This window comes from Lycium ferocissimum, chromosome 8 (genome assembly GCF_029784015.1).
Source record: "Lycium ferocissimum isolate CSIRO_LF1 chromosome 8, AGI_CSIRO_Lferr_CH_V1, whole genome shotgun sequence".
NCBI classification, from domain to species: Eukaryota; Viridiplantae; Streptophyta; class Magnoliopsida; order Solanales; family Solanaceae; genus Lycium; species Lycium ferocissimum.
The window spans coordinates 30,839,575-30,865,445 of NC_081349.1; the positions used below are offsets into that span (position 1 = coordinate 30,839,575).

General features: G+C 34.3%; 5 protein-coding genes across 6 annotated transcripts; 2 read left to right on the forward strand and 3 right to left on the reverse strand.

The window, feature by feature from the left end:
• The first annotated feature begins 1,646 nt into the window (after positions 1-1,646).
• Positions 1,647-3,776, forward strand: LOC132067966 (uncharacterized). The gene is made up of 2 exons (XM_059461401.1): positions 1,647-2,012; positions 3,369-3,776. Exons 1-2 carry the CDS (start codon positions 1,692-1,694, stop codon positions 3,510-3,512), a joined length of 465 nt encoding a protein of 154 aa, XP_059317384.1. The 5' UTR covers positions 1,647-1,691; the 3' UTR covers positions 3,513-3,776.
• A 371-nt stretch (positions 3,777-4,147) lies between these two features.
• LOC132067965 (calcium-dependent protein kinase SK5-like) lies at positions 4,148-10,477 on the reverse strand. Its single transcript, XM_059461400.1, has 7 exons — positions 9,751-10,477; positions 8,262-8,405; positions 7,992-8,144; positions 7,753-7,868; positions 5,677-5,844; positions 5,326-5,550; positions 4,148-4,472 (listed from the first exon to the last, which is right to left on the reverse strand). Exons 1-7 carry the CDS (start codon positions 10,328-10,330, stop codon positions 4,335-4,337), a joined length of 1,524 nt encoding a protein of 507 aa, XP_059317383.1. The 5' UTR covers positions 10,331-10,477; the 3' UTR covers positions 4,148-4,334.
• A 1,529-nt stretch (positions 10,478-12,006) lies between these two features.
• LOC132067967 (cytochrome c oxidase assembly protein COX11, mitochondrial-like) lies at positions 12,007-16,426 on the reverse strand. Of its 2 annotated transcripts, XM_059461402.1 has the most exons (8): positions 16,303-16,426; positions 15,818-15,950; positions 15,311-15,680; positions 15,176-15,228; positions 14,642-14,714; positions 14,422-14,526; positions 12,284-12,364; positions 12,007-12,200 (listed from the first exon to the last, which is right to left on the reverse strand). In XM_059461402.1, the coding sequence occupies exons 2-8, from the start codon at positions 15,898-15,900 to the stop codon at positions 12,099-12,101; spliced, it is 867 nt and encodes a 288-aa protein (XP_059317385.1). In that variant the 5' UTR covers positions 15,901-15,950; positions 16,303-16,426; the 3' UTR covers positions 12,007-12,098. The 2 variants fall into 2 exon arrangements, with proteins under 2 accessions (XP_059317385.1, XP_059317386.1); XM_059461403.1 differs by lacking the exons at positions 12,007-12,200; positions 12,284-12,364 and adding an exon at positions 12,380-13,778.
• Positions 16,427-19,160: 2,734 nt separating this feature from the next.
• Positions 19,161-21,461, forward strand: LOC132067969 (protein OPI10 homolog). Its single transcript, XM_059461405.1, has 3 exons — positions 19,161-19,348; positions 20,573-20,696; positions 20,797-21,461. Exons 2-3 carry the CDS (start codon positions 20,594-20,596, stop codon positions 21,255-21,257), a joined length of 564 nt encoding a protein of 187 aa, XP_059317388.1. The 5' UTR covers positions 19,161-19,348; positions 20,573-20,593; the 3' UTR covers positions 21,258-21,461.
• A 125-nt stretch (positions 21,462-21,586) lies between these two features.
• LOC132067968 (serine/threonine-protein kinase SAPK7-like) lies at positions 21,587-25,011 on the reverse strand. The gene is made up of 10 exons (XM_059461404.1): positions 24,533-25,011; positions 24,359-24,433; positions 24,176-24,277; positions 23,976-24,029; positions 23,705-23,797; positions 23,431-23,523; positions 22,545-22,649; positions 22,331-22,429; positions 21,771-22,126; positions 21,587-21,737 (listed from the first exon to the last, which is right to left on the reverse strand). The coding sequence occupies exons 1-9, from the start codon at positions 24,650-24,652 to the stop codon at positions 21,785-21,787; spliced, it is 1,083 nt and encodes a 360-aa protein (XP_059317387.1). The 5' UTR covers positions 24,653-25,011; the 3' UTR covers positions 21,587-21,737; positions 21,771-21,784.
• Between the last annotated feature and the right edge of the window lie 860 nt (positions 25,012-25,871).

Sequence of the window (25,871 nt, forward strand, 5' to 3'; positions counted from 1 at the left end):
TATGTATAATGCTTTCCCCTCAGGTATAATGTTGGATATTGGGCTATGTGCCGTAATAATTTATGTTGGGTTGTATATTTTTGAAAAATCCCTATTTGATTTATAACAAAGCCAAAATCTATGATGTTATTTGATTTATATATTAATAATTGATTTAATACTTAGATACTGAAATATAATCTTGAAGGGCAATCAAAAATTAGAAAAGAGAAATTGAAAAATTGATCATTTCAATTTAAACTTGAAGTAGAAGCATTTCTACACTAATTGTGCCTAGCAGTATATCTAGATATATCGTATCAGCTTTTGTGATTGCATTTTTGGACCTTTTAACATTTAATAATTTATACAATGTGCAGGTTGATTAGTTATCGATTAAAAGAGAGAAAGTGATTGTATCTAACAGGCAAGTAGAGCCAGTGTTAATGGATTATTGCAGCTTGATCTCATTTGCACGATCAAGGAAATAAGCATGCGCTTAGAGGCTAAAATTTGAAACAATTTACCAACTATTTTGTAAGATCATTGGCAATCTCAAATTTATTAGGGGGAAGTTAGAAGGAAAATTTTATTTCATGTTGTATACGATTTTAATATCAATACTTTAAAATACTTATATTTTAAAAAAAATAATAAATTAAAATCTTAGTTTGTAAGTTACCAAAAGTTCAAGCAACCATGTAAAGTCTTGCTAAAAGATTGTTAAATTATAACATTGAGATGCTATCAATATTCTTATAAGGTCTATCTCAAATTTGGATTGATTTACGTTATTTACAGCAACCGAAATAATATTTCTTTGATAATTTTATATAATGAAGCAATTTTGAGTAGTAAATAAGAGTATTAAAATAAATTAGATTTAAGGAGTATAAAATATGTATTTATATTATATATATTAAAAGAGGATTGATAGGCAAGGACATAAGCGGAAAACTATAAACAATCGTATGATAAAGTACTTAAAAATGCAAACATAATAAATATGGAACAAGAAAGAGAAAAAATATATACAAAGAAAAATTTATGGTGTAGAAATCTATATACAGATAGAAGGATTAGACATACTTGAGATGAGAAAGTCTTTGAATTATGATTAAAAAATCATACTCTACAGATAAGATCACTTAACTGAAATCTTAATAATATTGCATAAAAACAAATATAATTTAAATTCATATGTAGGCAATATTAATAGTTAAAATACAATTCAATATGTCATATTGAAAACTAATTATAAGTAGTTCAAAATCTTTATTTGAGTTATAGGTAAAACACTAAATACAAAAACTAACAAAAAATATTATAGTAAACAAATGCATACATGAGGATGATAGGGATAGTACGAGGATATTTATGATCTTGATTAATTTGTAAAATAAATTAAATAGTGCTAAAACTATTGTTAATAAATTTAGACAATGAACTAAGTTTATATGTTGGTTTGTTTTTTTACAAGTATTAACTATTATAACCTATTGAGGTGCTCAATATGCTAGCGTTCTCTCATTAAGTTTTACAATATTATTTTACAACAAGTTGAATAGTGAAATGGTTCAATAAACCTGTCCATTCATGATTACATACTAGTATTTATTAAAATGAAAAGTCTTTATAGTAAGTTTTTATTTGGAGAATCATACACGTGGGCGCGGCCCTTGATAAAATAAGGGGATAATCAAGAAATTGAGATGGGGAAAATGAATGATGTGAAGAAATTGTTGGAGAAAGAAGGAGGGGATTATGAAAGGGGAGTGGATTCGATGCCTTGGAGATTCATTGAACCGTTTGTGTCACATGGGCTGAAGGTGGAGCTTGTTGAGCCGGGTCGGGTCGTGTGCTCTTTCAAAGTGCCAGCTCGTCTAGTGAATTCGGGTAATTTCCTACATGGGGGAGCGACGGCGGCACTGGTGGATATATTGGGTTCAGCTGTAATTCATACAGTTGGCACCCCACTCACTGGTGTCTCTCTTGAGATCAATGTTTCCTACTTGGATGCTGCTTTTCTCGGTGTCAGTTCTTCTTTCTCAAATTAATTTCGCTTTTCTCTTCATCATTTGTTACCTCTCAACTTATTCCATACTGATGGGAAGCTATATACGAAAATGAGTCACCCATATTATGTTTTTCTTTAACAGGAATAAACTGTTTCACACCATTGTATTGTTGATCTGATGGATGTATGTATGTATGCACCTTATTTCATGTGTAGGTCTTTGCTATGCATACACTTTATACTCAATGGTCACTTTCAAGTCTTAACCAATACGTGTGTTCTGGTTTTAGCAATGCCACAAACTTTACTTCATAAATGCTACTCTAGCACGTCACACCAACATAGGCCTTCTTCATTCACCAATAGTGTGGACTTTATCAATAGTCAGTTTAACCGTTTTGATTTAGAAGCCTTGGCTTTAATCGACTTGTAGAATGTTAATGATATCTTCAAGGGAAGAACCTCATGGTGATCAAAAAATGAGGAATTAGAATAAAATGTAATTTCATTCACAACTAGACAATATATGGATTTTTATCTTGTTATATCAGGCATCTAATATACAATTTGACGCTTTGAACAGAAGTGATAGTCGAGTAGGCTTCAAGAGACTATTATTCACCCTAATATCGTGAATGTAAAGCAGCAGTGGCGGATATAGGATTTTCACTAAGGGGGTTCGAAAAATAAAAATATAATGTCTAGGATTTGAACTTAGAACCTCAATGTAAATTTTGAAACCCCTTAGCCACTGAGCCAATCTCTAGTGTTTAGGGGATTCAAAATCTACATATGTACATAAAAAAAAAAAAATTACCTTATATATATAGTGTAATTTCTTCCGAGGGGGTTCGGGTGAACACCCTCACCCCGTTCACCCTCACCCCCTCCTAGATCCGCCCCGGTAAAGCAGTACTATGAGCTGAAACTACCAGCAACTTAAAGCACCTAATCTTAGTGCTATCAGTTGCAACATAAATATAAGTAAAAACTTACAATTTGTGATGGGTTGTCAATTACTTTGTTGAAAAGAAAGAAATAGGAGGTACGTTGTTCATTGTAGCAGCAAAAAGTTGCACCAAGCAGAGGACTTTCATTGGCGACGGACTTTATTTCTTGTATTAATGTGCTTGCTGAATCTCATCCTTCTATTTGTTTTCGGTTGATTGGTTATAGACCTAAAATTTTGTTTCTTTTACTTGCTAAAACTCCTAAGATGACTTGTTATAGCCAAATTTAGTAGTTGTTGCTATGCGTTTTCGCATATATTATTCGATTTTAAGGGTTGTATGGTGTGAGTCAATATTCTCTAATTTTCAAAAGGATACAATGCAATATCCTCATTCAACCATTGTTTATCTTACATAATCAGGAGGAAATCGAAGTTGAAGCCAAAGTATTACGTGTTGGGAAGGCAATCGCTGCTGTCACTGTTGACTTGAGGAAGAAAGAGACGGGGAAGATAGTTGCACATGGTCGCCATACGAAGTATTTGCCTGTCAATAGTAAGCTTTGAGCTACATATACTTTTGTAGCTCACAGACATATGCTGGCCTTTCCAGTAGGCTGCCACCAATGATTCCCATATAAGGGACGTGCATCCATAAGTAATTTCGGCATGTATTGTGCAAACTGACATTCAAGTACAGAATCATTTTTATCGCGACGTGAAGTTAATTACAAATCAAACCCTTTACCGCTTTTGTGAGTAAGTTCAGTTACATTAATGTGACAAATGACATTTTACCTTGTATTACAAAAGTTTGCTTTTTTGCTTTTACTACGAATCGCGCTAGGCCCTGAATGGATATTTGCTCTGCTGAAGAGGTCTCTTGACAACATATCCCTTCTATCTAGAAAGCCCTTTCCTCATTTGGAGCCTATAATAAAAATTCCGTGCATTCAAATCCTAAACAGGCTATGTACTGCGACGTACATGAAAATGGATAATATGGTTGAGACTGATACTTCGTTTTCTTTTCTTTTCTTGTTTTGTTTGTGAAACTGGTAACTTTATCTGATGCTCTTTTCTCTTGAGGCGTGAATTTCTATAGCAGTGTAGGTTCACGGTATTGTAGGTATTCAAAAATTTCCGTCCAATGAAATTTTGCACAATCGGAAAATTAAAATCAGCACAAAGGCTAACATCTAGAAGGAAGAAGAAGCAGATTTAGAAGAAAATTGTTCTTCGTTACTGGTACCAAAATCTAAAGTTCTAAGCTTGAACAAATAAACCAGCCATCCATAAAGCAGGGGAAGGGATCAAGTGCAACACCTAATACTTGTAGCAGTAAATGTCATATAGTTGGACAGGAACTCGTTTAGATTAGTGGATGGTTTATACATTTTCTTCCCTCTGTACGAGTCCAAGTGCTTCTCCTAAATTCAAAGCGTTTCTAATGGTCCTCCTTCCAACGCCTCCACCAGTGCCTTTCCTCATCATTGCAGAAAATTCCCCGTAGTCTATCTGTCCATCCTGCAATTTGTAAGTGTGGAAAACATGGAAACAGATATTAAGAATCGAACACCAGTCTATTAACATCAACAGAGGATGGAAGGACAAGTTGCACGCAAATTGAACTGAAAATTGATAAATAAACTGAACTCATGTAATCATTGAAAAACTAAGATAGCAACTCAAACAAAAACTAAACCTTTAAGGAGAGAGAGAGACACAGAGATAACCAATGGAAAGACCATTGCATGGACTGGTACATGACAGTGTAAATCAGTAAACTCGTCTTCAGCATTGGTAAAGGCAGCACAAGATGAGACTCACCGTTGACTATTTCAGCATATATTGCACAAATTTCCTTCTCTTAGTTGGCTAAAAAGGGAGAGAAAAAGGACAAAAAGCAACTCTTCAAGTCTTAACTCACAACATGGTCAATTTATATATTTTAATATATTCTAGTGTTCCTATGGAAAACTTCTTTTATTTTTATTTTATGACAAAGGTAAAGTTTCTATGGTAAACTAACGTATGACGGAAGAACTGAGCATTCAACTAAAAACCTTAGGGCAATCGATTAAGTGAATCAAGACCTTTATTAACTCTCTCGGACACCATATAACTCAACACCCATCTGTGTGGATTTGGGGCTCACGCGCGGACTTTAATGTTTATTTATGGGTGTGCGAATGAGCTTGGAAAAGGTTGACTCTAATATGATGTGAAAGGTTGAGGGCATCCGACCCTCAAGACAATCGGCAGTGTCGCTCAAGATCTTCATAAGCCCCTTTGGATGTCTTTTAATACGTTGGTGGACATTATGTAACTCTATCAATATATATGTGCATGATTAAAACCATAAGAGAATAGAACTTACATTATCTTGATCAATGTCTTTAATTATTTCATCAAGATTGAGCTCGCTTAGACCAAATTCTTTGCAGGCTTGCTGAAGTTCCTCGATAGTTATGTATCCACTACCATCTTTGTCAAAGAAAGAGAAGGCTGATACTAGATTCTCCTCTCTTTCCAGTTTGTTTAAATGAACAGTAGCAGCAATAAACTCCCCATAGTCTATTGTTCCATTGTTGTCAATGTCTGCCTGTTAAATAAAACATGGTTGGATCTATGAGCGGAAAATTATACTGCACATAAACATGAGTGGGTGGATAAAAGACAAGGTGGACATATCTCTAAGACACAAAAACATGATGAGGAAAATTCTTACCGCATCCATAAGATCCTTGATCTCAGACTCCATTAGTTCAGAACCTACTCGCCTCAATCCCTCTTTTAGTTCCTCAAAAGTTATCGTTCCACTATTGTCTGTGTCTAACATTTTGAATAGCTCCTTGAGGCCACCAATTTCTTCTTCTGATAGCCGTTCGGCAATCACCTACGAGTAATAAGAGAATGAGTAAAACAAGAATCAAAGATATAACTCAATAAGACATTGAACATTGACTTAGATCGACAGTGACTGGACTTTTCAAAATAAATATCATTTAAATAGCAAAGAGAAGCACCACGATCTTAATTATAACTTCCATCCAGAAAGAAAAATCTGGAGGCCCGTTCAACAACAATGTCAGCAAAAAAAAAAGAAGAAGAAGAAGATTAAATAAGTACAAAAACCAACTACACTAAGGAAAGGGACCACTATAGTGTTAATAGGTTTTTGATCTTGCAATTTGGTATCTATATTCTGGAAAGACAGAAAGTACAAAGTCAGAACTTGATAAAAACAATCCAGGAACCCAAGATAAACCTTAGAGATTTGTATGTCAGTACTGTGAGGTTTAGATAATCCCTACCATTACTAGTTTGTCTTAAAAGACATTATTTAGTAATGGAATGAGATGAACTCAACTAGAGTGGGATGTATATAAGTCCCTTTGGGGACATCCGATAAAATCAGAATGATACAGAGACAGGAATGTATATAAGATTCAAATAGAGAACCCGACTAGTGTATCATCATGGCATGGTAGTAGTTATTGTTCATTTACTTACATTTTTAGTAGTGAATTTGCTACAGGCAGTTGCTTTCTTTATGCAGTAGCACTAGCAATAATTCCATCCTTCAATGATTTTATAATTGATCAAATGTAAAATGTGATTCTATTCGTCTTTTAATAATCCAGTTAAGTGATCATTCCACTGTTTTGTGAAGTGTGAGGAATACCACTTATCCACATTCACTGTATTCAAAATGCTATCCTAACTATTCTGCGAGAACTATAAAATAAAGCAAGATATCCATCCATAATCATCAGCCCTCAGAAAGCAAGTCAGCGCTTTTAAGGGACATTAGCACAGAAATTGTAGTCACTTTGGACTTGATATGGCAGTATGATACAGAATCTTATTCACAGAGTATTCACGGTCTAAAATCCGGTGATTCATCATCCAGCTTTTTAAAGCTACAACAGTTAAACAAAGGAGCTTGTTCAATCCAAACATAACATTTAAGGAGGAAGCTTCAGTGTCTTTTTTCCTTCATGCTCTTAACTTTTAGATAAAGAAACGGGAACACTTTAAACTTTTGCATAACTATGTTACGCCACAGAAATACACTTGTTAATAGTTTCAAGAAATGCTATTTCAGAAATTTAGTATTTCAAGAAGCAGCAATGAGTTCTTGAGCTTTATCTTATGTTCACAGGGGCAAAAGTCCACTGGAAGTCATAATTCAAATAGTTTCACTTTTTAGATGCCATTAAGTGCCTAGTTAAAACTTTTTCAACAGACCAGAGTAATAAGGCAGACAGCCTCAAGAAATCTATCCAAGCATCTTTGACTCAGTTACTTCAGTTTTAGGGCTTTTCCTTTACACCTAATCTACAAAAATAAAATAAAATAAGGCAGCAACGTTTTATCAACTCTGTGCAATTTATATCATAGGTAAAAACCTATAAAATGCATGATCTTCTCTTCCAGCACTCCACATGAGAAGTGTCCAAAGTTTGACTTGGCTCTCAGGGGGGTCATAACTGTAGGTACCCTTGTTCTTATGAAGGATTTGTTATAACATTATGCAGAAATGACAATAAACATGGAGGTAAGAATCTTATTTCTACTCTTCTTTACTACTTTTCTGCATTTTTCTTTTTCTTTTAAAACTGCATCTAGATCCGATTTCAGTTTCTTTACTACTGAAGTTGTTGGAATCCTCCCTGCAACCCCTCAATTAATCTCTCTGCCCTTCACACTAGAAAACTTTGTGCCAAAAGTTGTTCCAGGCATGGAGGGTTTTCACGATACAGACACATGTAAGTAGATAACAAACTTTTCAAGATCTTACACGCAAAGCCATTTTCTTTAGTTTGTTCATTGCTGAGAATTGCTTGAGGCGTGAAAGAACTGCAGAGTCAAGAGGTTTATCAGGGGTCATTGAGTCATCCACGATCCACGGATGGCCTGAAAGTCACAGGAAACAAAAATGTAAACTCATTGTAAAAGCAATTTGTTTCAACATAGAAGGAGGCAACAGCATTTTCCAGAGCTAAATAAGTCTCAGTTTTCACAACTACAAGGACTTACACAAAACTTCATGGGCAGTTATCCTCCTCTTTGGATTTCTATCAAGAATTTTGCGTAACAAGTCCTTTGCACTATCTGAAATTCCAGGCCAGGGTTCAGATTCAAAATCTAGTTTGCCTCGCAGAATCTGACGAAAGATTCCCATATCAGTTTCTGGAATCAGGAAACAATAAGAATGATAAGCTAATATGAGCATGAAAGACGAACTTTATAACAGACTTTACTTCCTCTTGAACACACATAGAGATATGAACCTGGCAATTACAATACCTGCCCAAAAAGGTGGAACACCACTAAGTAATATGTACAAGATAACTCCTGCACTCCATACATCTGATTCAGGTCCATAATGCTTGCATAAAACCTCTGGGGCAACATAGTAAGGACTTCCAACAACATCCGAAAATGTTTCACCTGATAATAATAAAAACATCAAGGAACAGAACCGTTTACTATTAAAAGGTCAGTACTCCTAAGTTAAGTAGAACAAAAATCAGCAATTCTCAGTAGGACAAATTCAATGACTAACAACATTTGAAAACATCATATCAGCAAGTGAAAGCAGAAGCTAAGTGTTAGAGACAGTGAAATAAAACAGAACCTCACCAGAAACATACAGCAGTAGGAACTAAAGAAGTAAAGTCAACAGAAACTTTTCATTCAGTAAGACCAAGTTGAATAGAACAATTGCATCCAAAAGGAAAATGACACGGGACAATTCGAAGAGATACTCATAACAAGACTAGAAGGACCAGTAAACAAATCGAAGTTACAAAAGTCATCACTAGATCGAAGACACAGTTATCATTTTCATGTTCGAGAACACTACCTCAAATGTCTGGCATCGACCAACTGGTAAGCTATATATCATTAAATTGGAACACTAGTAATAAAGCAATTAAAAAAAGGACATTATAACAAACAATTTTGCTTCTGTAAAGTACTTCTTAGAATTGCACATACACAAATCGTGTTATAATGTAATCAATAAATCTCAACATTTGCCCTGTTGACCCAAAAGTTCAGGAGAAACGAGAAGTGGGAATACCAATTTAAAATAACAAATTAAGACTTTACCCACTCCCAAATACCTATTCTTCTGTCATTGTATTCCATATAAATTCAAACCATGAACAAAGAAAAACTCTAGCTCGTTCTTAAAAAGATACAAGTAATAAACTAAAACCTTATTAGTCAAATTAGAGCCTTAGCGTAACTGGTAAAGTTGCTGCCATGTGACCAGGAGGTCACGGGTTCGAGCTGTGAAAACAGCCTCTTGCAGAAATGCAGGGTAAGGTTGCGTACAATGCGGGAGCTTAGTGCACCGGGATGCCCTTTTTTTTTTTTTTTTAATTAGTCAAATTAGAGAAGTTTCTCACTTATCAAAATAATTAGAGAAGTAGCTCTCAGATAGTAATCCCTGTGTAACTATCCAGAAGAAAAGAACTATTTCTCCATCATGAGCATTACCTCAAAGTAAAGAGAATCATAGTTTCTCCATCCAGCTGCAAACTTAAAGGCATTATACTCAACATCTTCTCAACAATCATCAATGATCAAGGTACCATTGATCTGATAACTGATTCGTTTGTGAAAATCATGAATTCCTATGCTTACAATCTAGTGAACCAAGTTTCTTATACCAACACTTAAAAGTAAAGACATGCTTGAATCTCCCGGCCTAGAGAACATCGACAACAGCAAAATGTAAAAACACCCAAAGTATCCCTTGTTTGATAAAAGGGAAAGGAAAGCAAACCTGGCTTGTAGAAAACAGAAAGGCCAAAATCAGTGGCCTTGAGAGCAGCATCCTCTTCAGAACTGAGAAACAAGAAATTCTCAGGCTTGAGATCTCTATGCATGACTCCTAATGAATGGCAAGCCTCGACCACCCCAACAATTGTTTTGATCAACTTCGCTGCTTCTTTTTCACTATACTGGCCCTTTTCAACAATCCTATCAAAGAGCTCCCCACCAGCACAAAGCTCCATAACTATATGCACATATAAAGCATCTTCATAAGTACCCTTTATTCTTACAACATTTGGGTGCTCAGACAAATGGTGCATTATCTGAATCTCTCTCCAAACATCCTCGTAATCTTCCTTACAGATCAGCTTCTTCTTTGGTATAGTCTTGCAAGCATAAAGATCGCCAGTGGATTTTTCAGTACAAAGATAGGTAGTTCCAAACTGACCTTGGCCCAACTTTTTGCCTATAGTGTAAACAGTGTCAAGGCTTTGGGTTTTGTAAGGAAGAATCCAAGAATGCTTAGGTGGGGTTGTTAAAGATGATTTCTTTGGCTTGGGAGGGTCTTGTGAAGCTGAGGAGGAATCCATATCAATGGAGATGTGGTCCTCTGAATCTTGATTGAAGAGACTACAGAGTTAATTGGAGTACTAATTATAGGGGATTTTTCCTCTTTCAAGATTTTACCACTCTAGATTCGCTCTCTCACTGTGTGCTGACACTTTGGTCGGAAATAAGTGGATGCGTTTACTCTCATTTCTCCTTTCTCTTTTATTTTCCATCTCCTAATTGACTTTAATAAGTGAGAATGAGATACCCCTCAATATAACAATTTTTCAACAAATTATTTTCTTTTATTTTATTGCACTAAAGTTACTACTTCCTCCTTCCTTTGTCCCAATTTAAGTGACACTTTTTTTTTAGTCAATCCTAAAAAAAAAGGCACCTTCTATATTTAATGGCAATTAAACTTTAAACTTCTTATTTTACCTTTAATAAAATGATTTTCAGCCACACAAATATCTATAATTTATTTTGGATCAAAAATTCCTTTAAACTTTATAACTCAACAGATACCTTGATATAAATTCGGACAGAGGGAGTAATATATTTTTTAAAACAAAAAAGTCACTCAACTATTAGTTTCAAAAAAGTCACTCAACTATAGATAATTAGTAGGCGTTTGGCCATGAGTTTTGAAACCATGGTTTCAAACCAGCATTTGGACATGCGTTTTTACGCATGGTTTGAAACCATGGTTTCAATTTTTTTAAATATAAAATTTAACCTATAAGTTTATATTTTGTAAAAAAAGACGCATAAGTTGGTAGATATTTTTAACAATTACCCCCATCAATCATTTACCAATCTCATTAACTTCCACCAAATTTTATTTATGTCTACCAACCTTTTAATTTTGCAATAAAAGACCCATAGTTTAATTTTATTTATTGAACTAAAATTTGATCAATTGATGTTGTATTTTTAGAAAGGTCTTCTAGTATTAATTTTGAGCCGGTTGTTATGAATTAGCATATTAATTTTGTTATGAATTATGACTTGCTCATTTGGTAAGATTGTATAAGAATTGAGAATGATTTGATAGTTTTCACAACTTGTGGAGTTTTTATATCTATAAGAGAAAATACTCCTTAAAATATCCAAATTGCATGTCCAAACATGGTTTCAAACCGTGTCCAAACAGGTAGTGTTTTGACATGAATTGGGGAATATTTGAATGAAATTTTATAATAAGAGTCACGGGTTAATTTCATGGCTCATTATGACACATTATGGAGTAGTAATATATTTTGGTGTAGTAATTTGAATCCTTTGTTTATGAAATGGGACAAAACAAACAAGCAGTTTAGTTTCTCCTGGGAGGTTTATCTACTCAGTTAGCATATTTTGACTGAAACTGCTCATGTATCAGTGTGCCAAATGCAGCTTTAGTTGCATCCACTAATGGGATAATTCAGAATATTTTGGGTTGCGAATCCTTGTCATCAACTTTTGTTGTTTTATACGACTCTGTTTGTTTGATCAAGCCGCAGTGGATAAAACATGTTTTTCGTGTGTATAATAATACTGTAGGATAATGCATAACCAGGGAAGTTGATAAGAACTACATCATCCAACACAACAGGAAGGCATATAACAGAGTTTTTCAAAATTATTGCATTAGAATGTAAAACGTTTTTCTTGGTCCAATAATAACACAAACTGCATGTGAAATAATGTTATCACCATTCTTTCCCTTGGTGAAATAATGTTATCACCATTCTTTCCCTTGTCAACTATCAAAACAGAGCTATTCCTGTAGTAATTACATCTCCAGTGACCAGTCCCGCAGCTTCTTTATTTGTCCGACACCTTAAAAAATGTGTATGATAGGATTATACTGTTGATGCCATCCATTTTGGGGTCGGTTTCAAACTCGGGATCAATGTAAAAAAAAACCTACAGATGCAAATTGATTACAGTATCAATGTTGGTAGGAAAAGGGGGATTGATGTAATAAAGAAAGTGGATGTGTTACTTACAGGCATGTCAATCTGCTCTCCTGGAAGCAATCGCTGTTCCTCAAAGCAAAAACACTGTATTTTATTGAAATACACTGCAGCCTGAAGACACAAAGATTTTGTTTCGCATTAGAAACTTCGATGCAACTGCCCAAAATGGATACATAATACTTCCGCACACACTTATCGAAGCAAACAAGCATATGCCAATGTTTAGTGGAAGCAACTAGATTAAAGGAAAAAAAATTACTTTTTAAATAGCTTCATTTTGTACACAACGAGTAGGCGATTAAAATGAAAATACAGAAAAGACGGTGACTATGTTCCTCCAAGACATGCAACCAACACCGAAAGGATTTCAATACCATATACTGACTGAAAAAAGTGATATCGTGAGACTAAAACCTAGACTTAGGAGTAAGGTAAAAGAAATGTACATGCCTTAATGATCTAGGTCTTTTTTTTGATGAAGTAAGGTGTTTCATAGATAGGCATCAAGTAGATGCAGAATTACAAGAGAAACAAAAGGGCTCACAGAGTGCACAAGCAATAGTTGTTAGCTTCTTTACAATACGTCATACTAGCACTAGAGACCTAAAAAAGTCCAAAAATTGTTCAGTGCTAAATACAGGGGTTAGATTAACCCAACTGAACAGAAGAAATAGACAACTAGCTTCAAGAGAGTGGTTTGGAGTTGAAATCCCATCAAAACATCTACGGTTCCTTTCAGTCCATAAACTCCAAAAAATAACTCCAGGGATCATCACCCAGACTTTCTTGATGGACTTATCAACTCTCCATGAATTCCAGCCTGCTTAAGCCTCTTTCACATTTTGTGGCATGACCCATTGTAAGCCAAAAATACAGCAGAACATATTCCATAGGTCCTTTGCCACTGCACAGTGAAGGAGCAGGTGATTGACTGTTTCTGGGCTATTTTGACACATATAGCACTTATCTTCCAGTTCGAGGCCTTTTTTGTTCAGATTATCTATTGTTAACCATGCTTCCTGGACGGCAATCCAACAAAAGCAGATGATCTTGGTAGGCATTTTGGTCTTCCAAATAAGTTTCCAGGGCCAAAGCTCAGTGATCTGATTCTGGCAGCATATATGATGATAACAATCTTTCACAGTGAAAGAGTTATTTGTTCCCCATAACAATGTATTAGCACATGTGTCATTCATATTATATTTCTCCACATTAGTAAGTAGTTCAAGCAGACTCCCCATCTCCCAATCCTGCACATTTCTCCTGAGCACTACACTCCAGCTTAATGATCTAGGTCTTTCATCATATAACACATCTACATGAAGTTCAAGAATACAAGGATGAGAAACTTTCACTTGTGGAAGAAGAAATTGCAAGTTGTATCTCACATTAATCATCTCTGTTTTGGGGCCACTAGTAGGAGATGACAATGTCCCTTGAATGGGCAACCCCATTTCGGATCGACAGCTCTTACTTGTCTCTTGTAATTCAAAAGAAGGACTAGTTGAAACAGTGTTCCTAGGTACTACAAAAATTGCATCCTCAATAAGAGGAGGACCAGGCAGTAATGGACTCAATAAGCATGATTATAAATAAAATCTAATGTTGGGATAGAGCTGTTTCTTTAGAAATTGTGACTGATTTTCTGATGACGAGACTAAGAGAGGTATCGTTCCAATTATACAAGAAACCAATCTATAAATTATCTGGACAGTTATTGAGAAGCCACACACATGCTGAAAATTCTGTTGCAGTGACCAAACTACAAAGTTTAATGGCACATCATCATTTTTTATGCCATTTTATGCTAAGCTATTCAGAGCAATGTGATTTTGAGCGAAGCAACAGAACAAAAAAATATATGAAATTCAATCATATGACATCATAGCTCAATGTTTTTTGAGAGTTTTTTTTTTTAGTCTTATAATATGTTCTTTTGACAGGAGTAGACTCGAAATAGAAGACCTGCTTAATAGAAAAACTATTAATATGATACGGAATATCCAAAGTTTTGAAATGTACCAAAGAGGAAAGCATTGGAAATATATAACAATAGGTGGAAGGAGGGAGGAGTTCTTTCTTCAAGTTCACATAAGCTGCATAAAGTTTGTATTGGGCGGTTGAGAACTAGGACGGGGTGGAAAATACATTGATGTAAAAACATATACCTTCATGGGGGTTACGTTGTATGTTGATACGCCTGTAATGGGAGCCGAGCTTCGATTTTCAGCAGTGTAAAAAGCAAGAGCGCTCTCCCCTGGTTTTACCTTTACCTGTATCACAAGGCAAGGAGAATGACATCTAGTGGAACATAAGAAGCATGCTAAACCTTAAGTAGGTTGACTAACTATTTATGAGCATAACACATGCCTATAACAGAAAAGGCACCTCTCGCTGTGTTGGAATAAACTTCCAAGGCATTCCATCCGCTACATCAGCATTGAATTGTACAGCAATCTCCCTAATGCCACATACAAGAGTTGAATTAAAAAAAAAATGTGATATAGAACAGCAAAAAAGAATCTTCATTCAAACATACCACATTAGAAATTCCACTAGCCTCAAATATTGATCCCAAAAGAAAAGATAAATAGAGATTAGGAACTTAATTTACTTCTATATTCTGGTGTTTCAACTTCAAAACCACACTCTTTAATGGAAAGACTGCAGTTTTCCATTGCTAAAAATTGGAATAAATAATAAGATAGCGAAAAAGTATCAAAATTTAATCTGACAGTTTCACAAGTTCTCTGTAGTATTTGCTTCAAGAAACACCATCTTTTTCACTGTTTATCTCTTATGCAAGTCGAAATAAAGAACTTGCTGAGGAAACACTTTAAGATGTTTTCGTAAACCAAAAATAGTTGCAAGATACAATAAGGACTTAAGAAGTATCTTCAATCAAGCAACATCTGAAATTACCTAGAAGCAACTCTTCCATCTTTTGCATGCCGCGCAATCTTTTCTTCAACACTCTGTAAGGTGGTGATTTTTCATCACTTTAAGAGGACTCCAACAGCCTATCTATAATCAGGTCAACGAAGAATTATAACTTACCTCACGACGTTGAACTGTACCTCCATATCCTGTGGCTTGACAGAATCTCCTGTACAGAGGAACTGCAGCATAACTAGCCCCTACCATAGCAAATACCAAACCCGTCAAGTAATAGAGCATCTTCTTTGATTTCTTCTCCGTTGCAGTAGTAGCCTGAGATGCATAATGATGACGAAGATTCAACATTTGCCAAGACCTAGCTGTATTCTGTCCTCTCAAAAGGGACAACCCTTTGCAGTTATCAATTGCAGACTTGTTAAGATCACACCTTGACGTGAAACCTCGACATCCAAAATCAAAGAGTTGTCCATATCTGATGTCAAGTGCCCCAAGGTTTCTATCTTTTGACACTACAATTTCAAGCTGGTTCCTGAATCAACGAAGAATACACCGAGCAACATGGGGGACACACTCAACAATCATTCTTAACTCATGCTATAGCAATATGCAGAGAAACAACCAGATAGGCCATTACAGAGAACAATTAAGTGAAAGCTGAATAATCACCTGGATGTGGGAAGGGGATAATGATGATTCCTGTTTAAAGAAAGGAAAAGATTGAGTCTTCCAGAAAGCCTGGAAAGTGACATCTTCTGTGGAATTGGAAGCTACCCGGTAATCAGCACACATCCGAGAGCGTCTGTAGTAAGAATATATTACAAATCAATGAAATACACCAGCATTGTACTGTTACTTTTCTGGTGATAGACGAAATAACATAAAGTAGCTACACATAAAACCAAGTATTAGAACATACATTAATCTAAACAGACTTGACTCATTTACATAACACAGGAAAAGAGCTATCTTTACAACTTTGTTAGTCCAAATTTTAAGCCAAACAAAGCCTCCAGTTAACACAAAACTTGAAAGACAAGAAAAAATGGATCTTGAGGCTTGTTCTGAATGCTGTGGGACCCAACCCAACATAAATTTTTAAGAATAATAGGTGATGGGGATAGAAAGAGGAGGATATCTGGCAGGGAACTTACAACACAAATTGGCGGATCGCCGATGAGTTTGCCGGAAAAGGAGATGCAGAGAGATTGAAAGGAGAGGACTGTGAGTATATTTGGCAGACAAAAGGAGTCGTGGAGGTTCAATACACCAGACCACGAATTCGGCCCAATTCAACACCTTATTTAACACACAGCCTAAATTTGTAAATTTTTCCAACTCTAATCGCTTCACCTTTCAGGGTCCTATTACACAACTTTAAATACTCATATGGGAGAGTGACACCATTTTGAAATTTATCTTTTTTTTTAAAATTTTTTACGTACGTGTTAATTTTTTTAAAAATAAAAATAAAAAATTAAATTTTCATTAAAAAAAATGAGTTTTATTTTTTTTTAAAAATTAAACCTATTTAAAAAAAAAAAAAACTAAAAACATGGATTAAAAAATTGAATTTTCTTTTAAAAAAATGATTTTTAAAACCTTTTTTAAAAAAAAAATTGAAAATTTGTTTTTTTTTTAAAAAACTGAAAAATGATTTTTTTTTTTTAAATATGGAAAAATGGATTTGTTAAAAATATGGAAAACTTGATTATTTTTTTAAAATGTCTTTAAAAATCTTGATTTTCATGATTTCATTTTCTTAGTTTTTAAAATGCCTACTTTATCCTTACATTATTAACTTTTGTTTTCTTTTTCCACTTCATCATTTTTTTAATTTATGTAACAAATTTCTTATAAAAAATTAATATTATCTTCTAGGGAAGTAAAAAGTAGAAATACTAATTGAGTATGTAAGTTAATGATGTTCTATAGTAAAATAAATTAGCAAAATATACAAAAAATTAATTTTATTAAAAATAATCAAAATTTTGATATTTATTTATGCAAGTGATTTATTTTCAAATTTTAAGAAAATGCAGATTTTTAAGAAAAAAAAAAATAATAGGTCATAATAACTTTATAAATATATTTCTATGTAAGTAATGAAAAAACAATTAAAAAAACTAGAGCCAAATTTTTAAAATTGATTTATGCTACTTTATCCTTACATTAAATGAATTTTTTTATTATAATTTAAAAAATATTATCTTCTAGGGAATTAGAGATTGAGTATGTAAGTTAATGATGTTCCAAATATACTTTTTATTTTATTAAAAATAATCAAAATTTTGATATTTATTTATGCAAGTGAAAAATAATAGGTCATAATAACTTTATAAATATATTTCTATGTAAGTAATGAAAAAACAATTAAAAAAACTACCCTAAATGAATTTTATTATAATTTAAGAAATATTCCATTAGAGACAACCAAAACTTTTTTATTTATACAAATAATAGAGAATAACATGTCTGAGATTTCACGTTGTGAGATTTTGTTGTTGTTGTTATTGTACAAACAATAGAGAATAAGAGAGAAGTGAAACTTAAATAAACAAACATGCATATACATACATACATATATATATATATATACTGCATATAATATTGAACTAACAATCATAAAAAATAGCATTATATTTTTGTTATAAATTCATAAAAGTATTATTCTACTTATAATGTTAATAAACTTAAAATAAGAATCTATAAATACCTAGATTAAAAAAAATATATTATATATAATATAAAAATGTATTACATAAATGGGGGTTTGAAAAAAATAAGGGTGAAATAGTTATTGCATAGAATAAAGGGGGAGAATGTCTATTATTCAAAGTTGAGGGGGGAGTTTGATTTTCAAAGCGAAGTTTGGGGGTGTAAATGATTTTCACCCCCATTAAAATTATAAAAGTCGTGTTCCAAGTTTATAACTTGTATTATTTGTGTAAGTAAATTTCACAAAAAAAAATTATTACATAAGGGGTAGAGAAAGGCGATTACAACGTGGGGTTACTCGAACTTCAGATATACACGACTGAAGTTTAATTTGTTAACCAAATTTCAGTCCATTATGCATGAATTTTAGACGAATAATTAGAAACCCTCCAAATCAAAATGAACACCTACAAATAAATTCATTTTATATGGTTGTAAAGTTTCATATTATACTATAACCAGTCAATCACTTATTCTTCAGGATTTATGTAGTTTTAAACCTCGTTAATATTAATACAATGTGTTTTCCTTCTACATATTTAAGAAATTTGTGTACTTTTTTCTTTATTTTAAGTGTTCATTTTAATTGAATTTTCTATCTACCCTGTTAATAACTTGTCGTTGTAACTTTATGTATGGTCTTTTCACATGCTTTGATCAAAGTGCACTAGCTTCCTCTACAACTAATACCTTTATGTTGGTATTTCGTTCGTTACATGTGATTTTTGATAAGTAATTTATAGTTCACCTCCATCTATGACTTCTACTGCTCTCGTTTCAACTTAGTTCACATGAGCTTTATATAAGATATCAAACTTATGAATCTATTTTGTATATAATGTTATTGCTAGTATCTGAATCTACAAAGAAATCAGTATGATTATAACTTACATATCCGATTGAACTATGAGCTAAAGCATTATTGCAGAAAATAAAGTTTTGTTGCAATTTAGCTGCACCTTTGATTAGAAGTTATGTCTTAAAAACAAACAAATTCTTGATAACAAGTTTTTTTACATGACTCAAATTTGAATTAGGTACATGAGAAAGAATTCGAACAAATAGTTCTTTCATAATAAAATTCTTTGTTTTTAACTCTTTAAAAATTTTACTACGTCACCCAACTTCATTATGTTAGTAATTAATTTCTCTCCTTTCATGCATTAATACGGTGACCCAATGTCGCATCTGTTTTTATTGGCTAGTAGAATGCAAATGTTCTGGACCTTTCTAGACTTATGATGTGTGTGTACTCTCACCTCTCCCCATTTCTTCTACATCTAAAAATAAAAATGGATGCAAATAGTAGTTGGTGATTACAGATTCCGTGCTCCACTTTTGTTCATCTTCAATCTTTCCTTTTCTCGGCTCTGCAAAAACCCTAAACCTTTAATTAATCTTAAAAAGGAAACAACAAAATTGGTACGCCCTCCCCATTTACACCTTACAGCTCTCCATTTGCAAGCCTCTGCTCCCTCGCTGTATACATTAGCTCGGTACACTTACTATCATTATTTTGCATTTATTTACTGTTGTATGCTACTGTGCCTAATTTAGTAAAGAACTTGTATCAAAGATCAAGCCTTTTTTAGTGTTTTGGATTAATAATGACCAACTGATTTGGGATTGAGGGGCTGTACTTGATTGATTTAATGATTGCCTGGGGTTATGGTATTTGGATATGTTGGAAATTTTGGGGGCTTTGTCTTTATCTGCTATAGAGGGAATGTTTCACTGCCTAGTTTAGCTTCCAGATTGTATAAAAGTGGTCAATGAAGTGGGTGTAGACCAGGGCAAATAAAGCTAGGTGATTGCTTCCAATCTGCCTAAGCCGGCATAGTTACCCGGTACCTGTGTTGGTGGGAACTAGCAGGTACCCGGGTGGAGTAATCAAGATACCCGTCTTAAAGGGCTTGACTTGCTTAAGAAATTTTACTCGGAAGACTGAAGAGTTTGCATGTTTTCTTACTATTCCCTGGAATCCAGCTTGTCAAGAAAAACTTTATGTCGATCCAGGGGTCCCCTTTTCAGTACTCTGTGTGTTATTTGCATGTTTGCGCATTTAAACTTCTATGTCCTAGTTCCATATACTTTTATGTTTTTGGTGTTGAAAACTGATCAAGGGTCAATATTACTATTAATGATTGTAAATTGAACTGTATTTGTATACTATCATGTGGCTTTTATTTGCAATCTGATTATGCATGCTAGAAAAAAGGAGGCATTTTGTCACCCTTTTGGGCTTTTTAGTGTTATAGTGTTGGTGTCGGAGGACCTCTTGAAGTGATTTCCCTTGATGATTCATTTTGCTTTCTGATTGCTTAGCATCATTGGTCTTAGATTGCTCGCCGATTTCCCTTTGGCATTCTTTGATTTAAGTTTTGGAAGTATGTTTAGGCCATTAAGCAGTATCTGATGCTATTTCGTGGGGTTGTTTTGCAAGAATATATTAGATTTTCTCTTTTCATTGGGCATTTTGCAAAAAATGATTTCAAGGTTGGGCAGGTAGGACGTAACTTTGTTCAGTGTTTTTGTGTTGAACACAAAGTAAGCAACTTTAAACTAATTTATAATCTTTACCGAAGATTACAATCTAGGCAAATTCAAATTTCTTATGGCTGTTTGAGTGAATTAATTTGAAATGACTTCTTGTTAGATGCTACGGAAATCTAGTTTCTAACTGTGATTTCTTTCTTCTTCTCCTTAGAAAAAACAAGGTAATCAACAATGTTTGGAGTGGTGTTCCCGAACCGAAGCTTTCCTATGGATATCTCCACCTTTACTCAAATAGACACCACCCATTGGGTCCTTGACATGAACACCTTTGTTGGTGAGTTCCAAAACCAAAACTCAAAGATAGTTTAAACCTTTTTCACTGATCAAAAAGACTGTGTACTTTTTCACTTGACAGTTGTCCATTACATGTGCAGGGGAAGCATATGATTCAATTCGAGAAGTCTGCATATTCCTCATCAACAACCTCACGCTACCACCAGACAAGGCCCTGGCTGTGTATATCCAATCCCCTGGCTCACCTTTCCTCTTTTGTGGTGCAGTCACGGTGACTCGACCCTCTGCTGTGCTGTCGCTTCCTTGGCCAGAGCCAGGTGGCCAACTGCAGCTCACTGCTGATGCAACTCCAATCTCTGCCAAGATAGGTGTTTCAGTTGAGGATCTTGCAACACTTCCCTCCCTGGATGTGGCTGCAGGGCAGAAAATTGAGAGGTTGGCACTGAAAGTTGGTGAGAATTTATTCAATTTCATGCAGTCATTTTGTGGGGTGGATGGCAGTAAGCTGGTGGTGCCTATGGATATATTGGATCGCTGGTTCAAGAAATTCCAGGAACGAGCAAAGCGAGATCCAGAATATTTGAAGGGCTTCGCTTTGTAGTACATTTTCATGTATTGAAGGTTCCTTTCTTTTCTCTTTTCTCTTTGGAGGATTGTGATGAGAATGTAATAGTATGAGTTAATTGTTGTAGGATTGGGCTATGTCATTGTCAGTATTTGGTTAAAACTTTGAGTGGCAACCATTGTCTAATGTTGGTTTTTAGAGAAGAGAGTCTCAATCTTATCATTTAAGTTTCATCAGAAAGGTGTAAAGCAGCTTCTTCTCTTTGTTGTGCTGATTATGTTCAGAGCTTGAGTTTAAAAGGAAAGAAAAAGAAAAAGGAGCAGCAAAAATTTGGGAAAACCCCTTTTCTGGTGAAGTGTAATATCTTCTTAGAAAGAAGTATCCTTCCATAAGGCTTCAGATAGAAGCAGTTGACCCTGCAATCTCCATACAAGTAGAGTACCAAGGAAATAGTATGAATATTTAGTATATTTGAGAAGTTCGTTGATGTAGGAAAAAGGGTGCTGTTATTAGTTCTACAAAACATCAAAGTTGCACTAATATTGAAATTACAAATGGTAAACTTAAGCATCATGATCATGTGTGATATGAAACTCTCCACTTGCATGAACTTGCTTGACTTGTTTTTCATACTCGTCTTCTTCATCTTCTTCTTCGTCTTCTTCTTCTTCTTTGGTCTCGTCGTCTTCTTCTTCTTCTGTTCCCCAGCCATAGCCTGGAACAGGCCTTGATGTAGGTGGTGGATTTCTTGCCTCTGTTACAATTTTCATGATCTCCTCAACGGTCTGAAGGGAAAATGTTGGGTTGTCTCTTTTGTAATATACTGCTTGAGCTGTTTCTGTTAGTTCTTTTGGCAAGCTCTTCAAGAACCATGGGTGGTTCTTTATCTCTTTTAGTGTGATTCTCTACACAACACATCTATATATATTAGTGCACAGTTGCGTTCGAAGGAATTTTATTAGTATAGTAAGCTCTGTCAATATTTAAAGAAGCGAACAAATGAAAACGACTTTGTTATTTGCTTTCTTGTCTTAAAATTTCATGGTGAATTTATCAATACTGTAGGACTAATTATAAGATTATTAATTGCAAATTTAAATGAATCATACCCTGGCGGGACTGGCGGTAAATATGCGAGAAAGAAGGTGCTTGCAATCCTGAGATATGTGCACGTAGTCTGGGATTTTGTATTGAACACCCATTATTCTCTGCAGAATATTTTAAAGAAAATTAGAGAAAAAGAAAAACACCATTTATTGGTAGGAAATGGTAGTTAATAGACTAATTATTAAGTGCGTCAATTTAAAGGGGGAAAAAACTCACGGAAATAGTTTTTCTGAAATTCTTGGGATCATCTGGATCTTCAAAAGGATATGCTCCCACCAACATGACATATAGAGTCACTCCACACGACCATACATCCGCCGACTAAAAAAAAGGGAAGGCATTATTTCTTGTTCTTTTTTTTCTTTTTTTTCTTTTTTTTAAAGGTAAGAATAAATAACTAAAATATAGGAGAATTAAGAATAAATAACTAAACTATAGGAGAATTAATAGATGTAATTTAAACGAGCTAGGTAAAAGGAGAGTAGGTATACTTCACCAATAAAATGAGATAAGATGTTGAATTAGCAAGTTATTAATTGCAAAGTAAGATGATGAAAGGGAGGGGAGAAAGGCAACCAATTATAACTTCAAGGATAAGGTCCAATAATGCTATATAGTGCATTTGTTATCTGGATTATTTTATAAGTCACCATCACATAAAGATATTGTAATTACACTTCAATCACAAGAACTTTATAAATTTTTTAAAACAAAAAAGTTAAAAAGATGTAGATTTCCAGACCGAAAAGAACATGGCGCCACATGGTCACTTGCATACTTTATGCTAGTTTATGCCATGCTCAAAGGGAGATTTTATGTACAAATAATGCATTAACACCTGCATTTGACAACTTGCACTGCTTTAACATACATAATATATTTCCTTATTGAAAGGAAAAAAAGAAAAAACTTCATATGATTTTAGCGCTTGCGAATTTCATAAATTGATGTTGTTTATATACCTTTGTATTTCAATTATCATAATTTAACAAATTGTTTGAGAGATAGAAAAGAAAATATCTCTAATAGTAAGCTTTCTTTGTTTCAAATTCGAGTCAATAGATTTTGAATACCAAATGTCTGAAAAACAAAAGCATGTTACCTTGCCATCATATTCTCTACGAGAGAGAACCTCTGGAGCAATATAAGCTGGAGTTCCAACAGTTGATTTGGGTCGTGAATGCAGCACGGAGGACTGTTATGATTAAAGGTTATTATGTTAATAGTTGCAATTAATATTAATTAGGAGCTGATAATCACATTCTATAATATTCTTTGAACTGTTAAGACTGCAAGTATCAATTCTTCGTAATCACAAGAAAATAATAATCGTAAATAATAGTATTTTAAAGGATATAGAAAGTGTATGTATATACCTTGGAGTAACCAAAGTCACAAATTTTAAGGCGAGGTGCTGGACTTCCATCTAACAGTGTGTTTTCCAATTTCAGATCTCTGTGGCATATTTGCTGCACAATCCCCAGTTAATTCTCAATTAAAATTTACAAAACAGAATTCACTTTTCCCAGGAAGGATTTCAGAGACAAAAACAAATAATTAAGGTATAGCTCATATTGTTGCTAAATTGTATATTACCATCTAAAATAAATATGACTAATGACACACGTCTAGACAATTAAATCTTACCATGTTGTGGCAGTAGTGGACTCCAGAGATCAACTGTTGAAAAAAGTACCGGGCCTGAAATGCAAAATTTAAGAAAAAAGATGTAGTTAGTGGAACATGTATAAGGTGAATATATTTTCATATATATTAATATATATCCATGGTGAAAAGGGTATGAATTAATTAATTTTTCATGATAATGTTTAATGAAAAATTAGTACCTCAGGCTCACTGAATCGACCAGCTTGACAGATGCGATCAAAGAGCTCAGCACCAGCTGCATACTCCATTACTATCGCCAAGTGTGTTGGTGTTAAAACCACCTAATTAACACCATTCTGTATCATTATATGCAAATTAAGGAAAAAATATGCAAATGAAAATGATCAGCTCAACATATATACCTCTTTGAAACGAATAATGTTAGGATGGCGGAGTGATCTGTGATTTATGATTTCTCTTGCCACATTCTCATCAATCTACAAACCATATGTATAGGAGGAATATTCATGAAGAAAGGAAAAATTAATAAGCAGTAGTACTAGTAGAAAACTAATGAAAAAAAAAAAAGTAGGTACCTTGCGACCACGCTCAATGTATTTCATGGCAACAAGCTGTTTAGTTTCTTTGTGGCGCATGAGCCTGGCCACCCCAAAATTCCCAGATCCCAACTCCTTCACCACCTCGTACTTCTGCATCGTAGCTAATTCTGCTTCTACACTCGCTTACTGTGATATACGTATATATAGATGATGGATGAAGCTAAGCGATCTGTATACAGTATTATAATTTCTCGTACAAGTATGGGCAATATATATTGCTAAATGGTTGATGAGATGACTGATCAGGTGTATTTATAGCTAGTTACAGAGTGGGATGAGTTTATGACTTAATTAGATACAGTGGACGACAGAAGTGATAAACTGGCAACTGGCATATGAAAGGCAACAGTTCAAACCTTTTGATGAATGAATGATTGATTAACACACTCAAGAGGAAAGTACTCTGTAGCACGTGGGGAAAGAGTAGAAGAGAAATGGCCCTTAGTATGGGATTCCACTACATATGCTTTCCCCTTGGAATTGCAAGTTTTAAATCCCACTACCCCACCCACCACACTTCCCACAATTACTTTTATTTTATAGTAGTCATTTACGCCAAATCAAATTAAATAATTTAACATTAACGGTTAGAAATTAGAGTGAGATTAATATTATAGTATCTTGGTTAAGTGATGATAAATGTAAGTATAAAAGACAGTTATATTTTATTCATTGATTTGTTATAAACAATAGGTGGTAGTAAGTTTCTACTCATCCTCCTATAGTCTACAACATATGCAAAATAAAAGGAACCATGCGTTTGTACAATAATTGGTTAAACAACACCTTCCGTTGAGTTGGTAACCTACCCGGAGGACCATCAACCTGTCTATCGGGACCTGCGGGCATGAAACACAGTGTCCCTAGGAAAAAGGGACGTCAGTACGAATAAAGTACGGAGTATGTAAGGCGGATAACAACATAAGAAGAGACATCAATGTAATAAAGGAATAAGAAACTCAACCCTAGCTCTGTATTGTCATTGGGGGCCATGATATACGCTCATATAGCGCCATCATTATATATATATATGCGCATATAGCGCCATGAAGCCTCCGTGGGCTATATAACACCTAGATAATTGGTTAAAGCTAAAAAAAATATAAATATTTGAAATTAAAGGTGAACAAAAAAATTCACAAATAAAAATTCAAAATTCACAAACAGTACTATAGATCAGAATTCACACATCAAGTTGAAGAGCTTTGGATCTCCAAAAACGCCGCTCTCCAAGGAGGATATAGCTAGCGCAGATGTGGGTGGGTTGTCATCTGTTTGACTTTTAACATTTTTCTGCTAAGCTACGTATATATGC

Coding starts and splice junctions, on each gene's coding strand:
- LOC132067966 (XM_059461401.1), top strand. CDS start 1,692: ATGGGGAAAATGAATGATGTGAAGAAATTGTTGGAGAAAGAAGGAGGG. Junction 2,013..3,368: donor TGGATGCTGCTTTTCTCGGT/GTCAGTTCTTCT, acceptor TTACATAATCAG/GAGGAAATCGAAGTTGAAGC.
- LOC132067965 (XM_059461400.1), bottom strand. CDS start 10,330: ATGGATTCCTCCTCAGCTTCACAAGACCCTCCCAAGCCAAAGAAATCA. Junction 7,869..7,991: donor AACTGCCCATGAAGTTTTGT/GTAAGTCCTTGT, acceptor TGTGACTTTCAG/GCCATCCGTGGATCGTGGAT. Junction 5,551..5,676: donor TCAAGGATCTTATGGATGCG/GTAAGAATTTTC, acceptor TTTATTTAACAG/GCAGACATTGACAACAATGG.
- LOC132067967 (XM_059461402.1), bottom strand. CDS start 15,900: ATGTCACTTTCCAGGCTTTCTGGAAGACTCAATCTTTTCCTTTCTTTA. Junction 15,681..15,817: donor TATCCCCTTCCCACATCCAG/GTGATTATTCAG, acceptor TCGTTGATTCAG/GAACCAGCTTGAAATTGTAG. Junction 14,527..14,641: donor TTATTCCAACACAGCGAGAG/GTGCCTTTTCTG, acceptor CTTGTGATACAG/GTAAAGGTAAAACCAGGGGA.
- LOC132067969 (XM_059461405.1), top strand. CDS start 20,594: ATGTTTGGAGTGGTGTTCCCGAACCGAAGCTTTCCTATGGATATCTCC. Junction 20,697..20,796: donor TGACATGAACACCTTTGTTG/GTGAGTTCCAAA, acceptor TTACATGTGCAG/GGGAAGCATATGATTCAATT.
- LOC132067968 (XM_059461404.1), bottom strand. CDS start 24,652: ATGCAGAAGTACGAGGTGGTGAAGGAGTTGGGATCTGGGAATTTTGGG. Junction 23,798..23,975: donor TCCACTACTGCCACAACATG/GTAAGATTTAAT, acceptor GGGATTGTGCAG/CAAATATGCCACAGAGATCT. Junction 22,430..22,544: donor ATTTCAGAAAAACTATTTCC/GTGAGTTTTTTC, acceptor AATATTCTGCAG/AGAATAATGGGTGTTCAATA.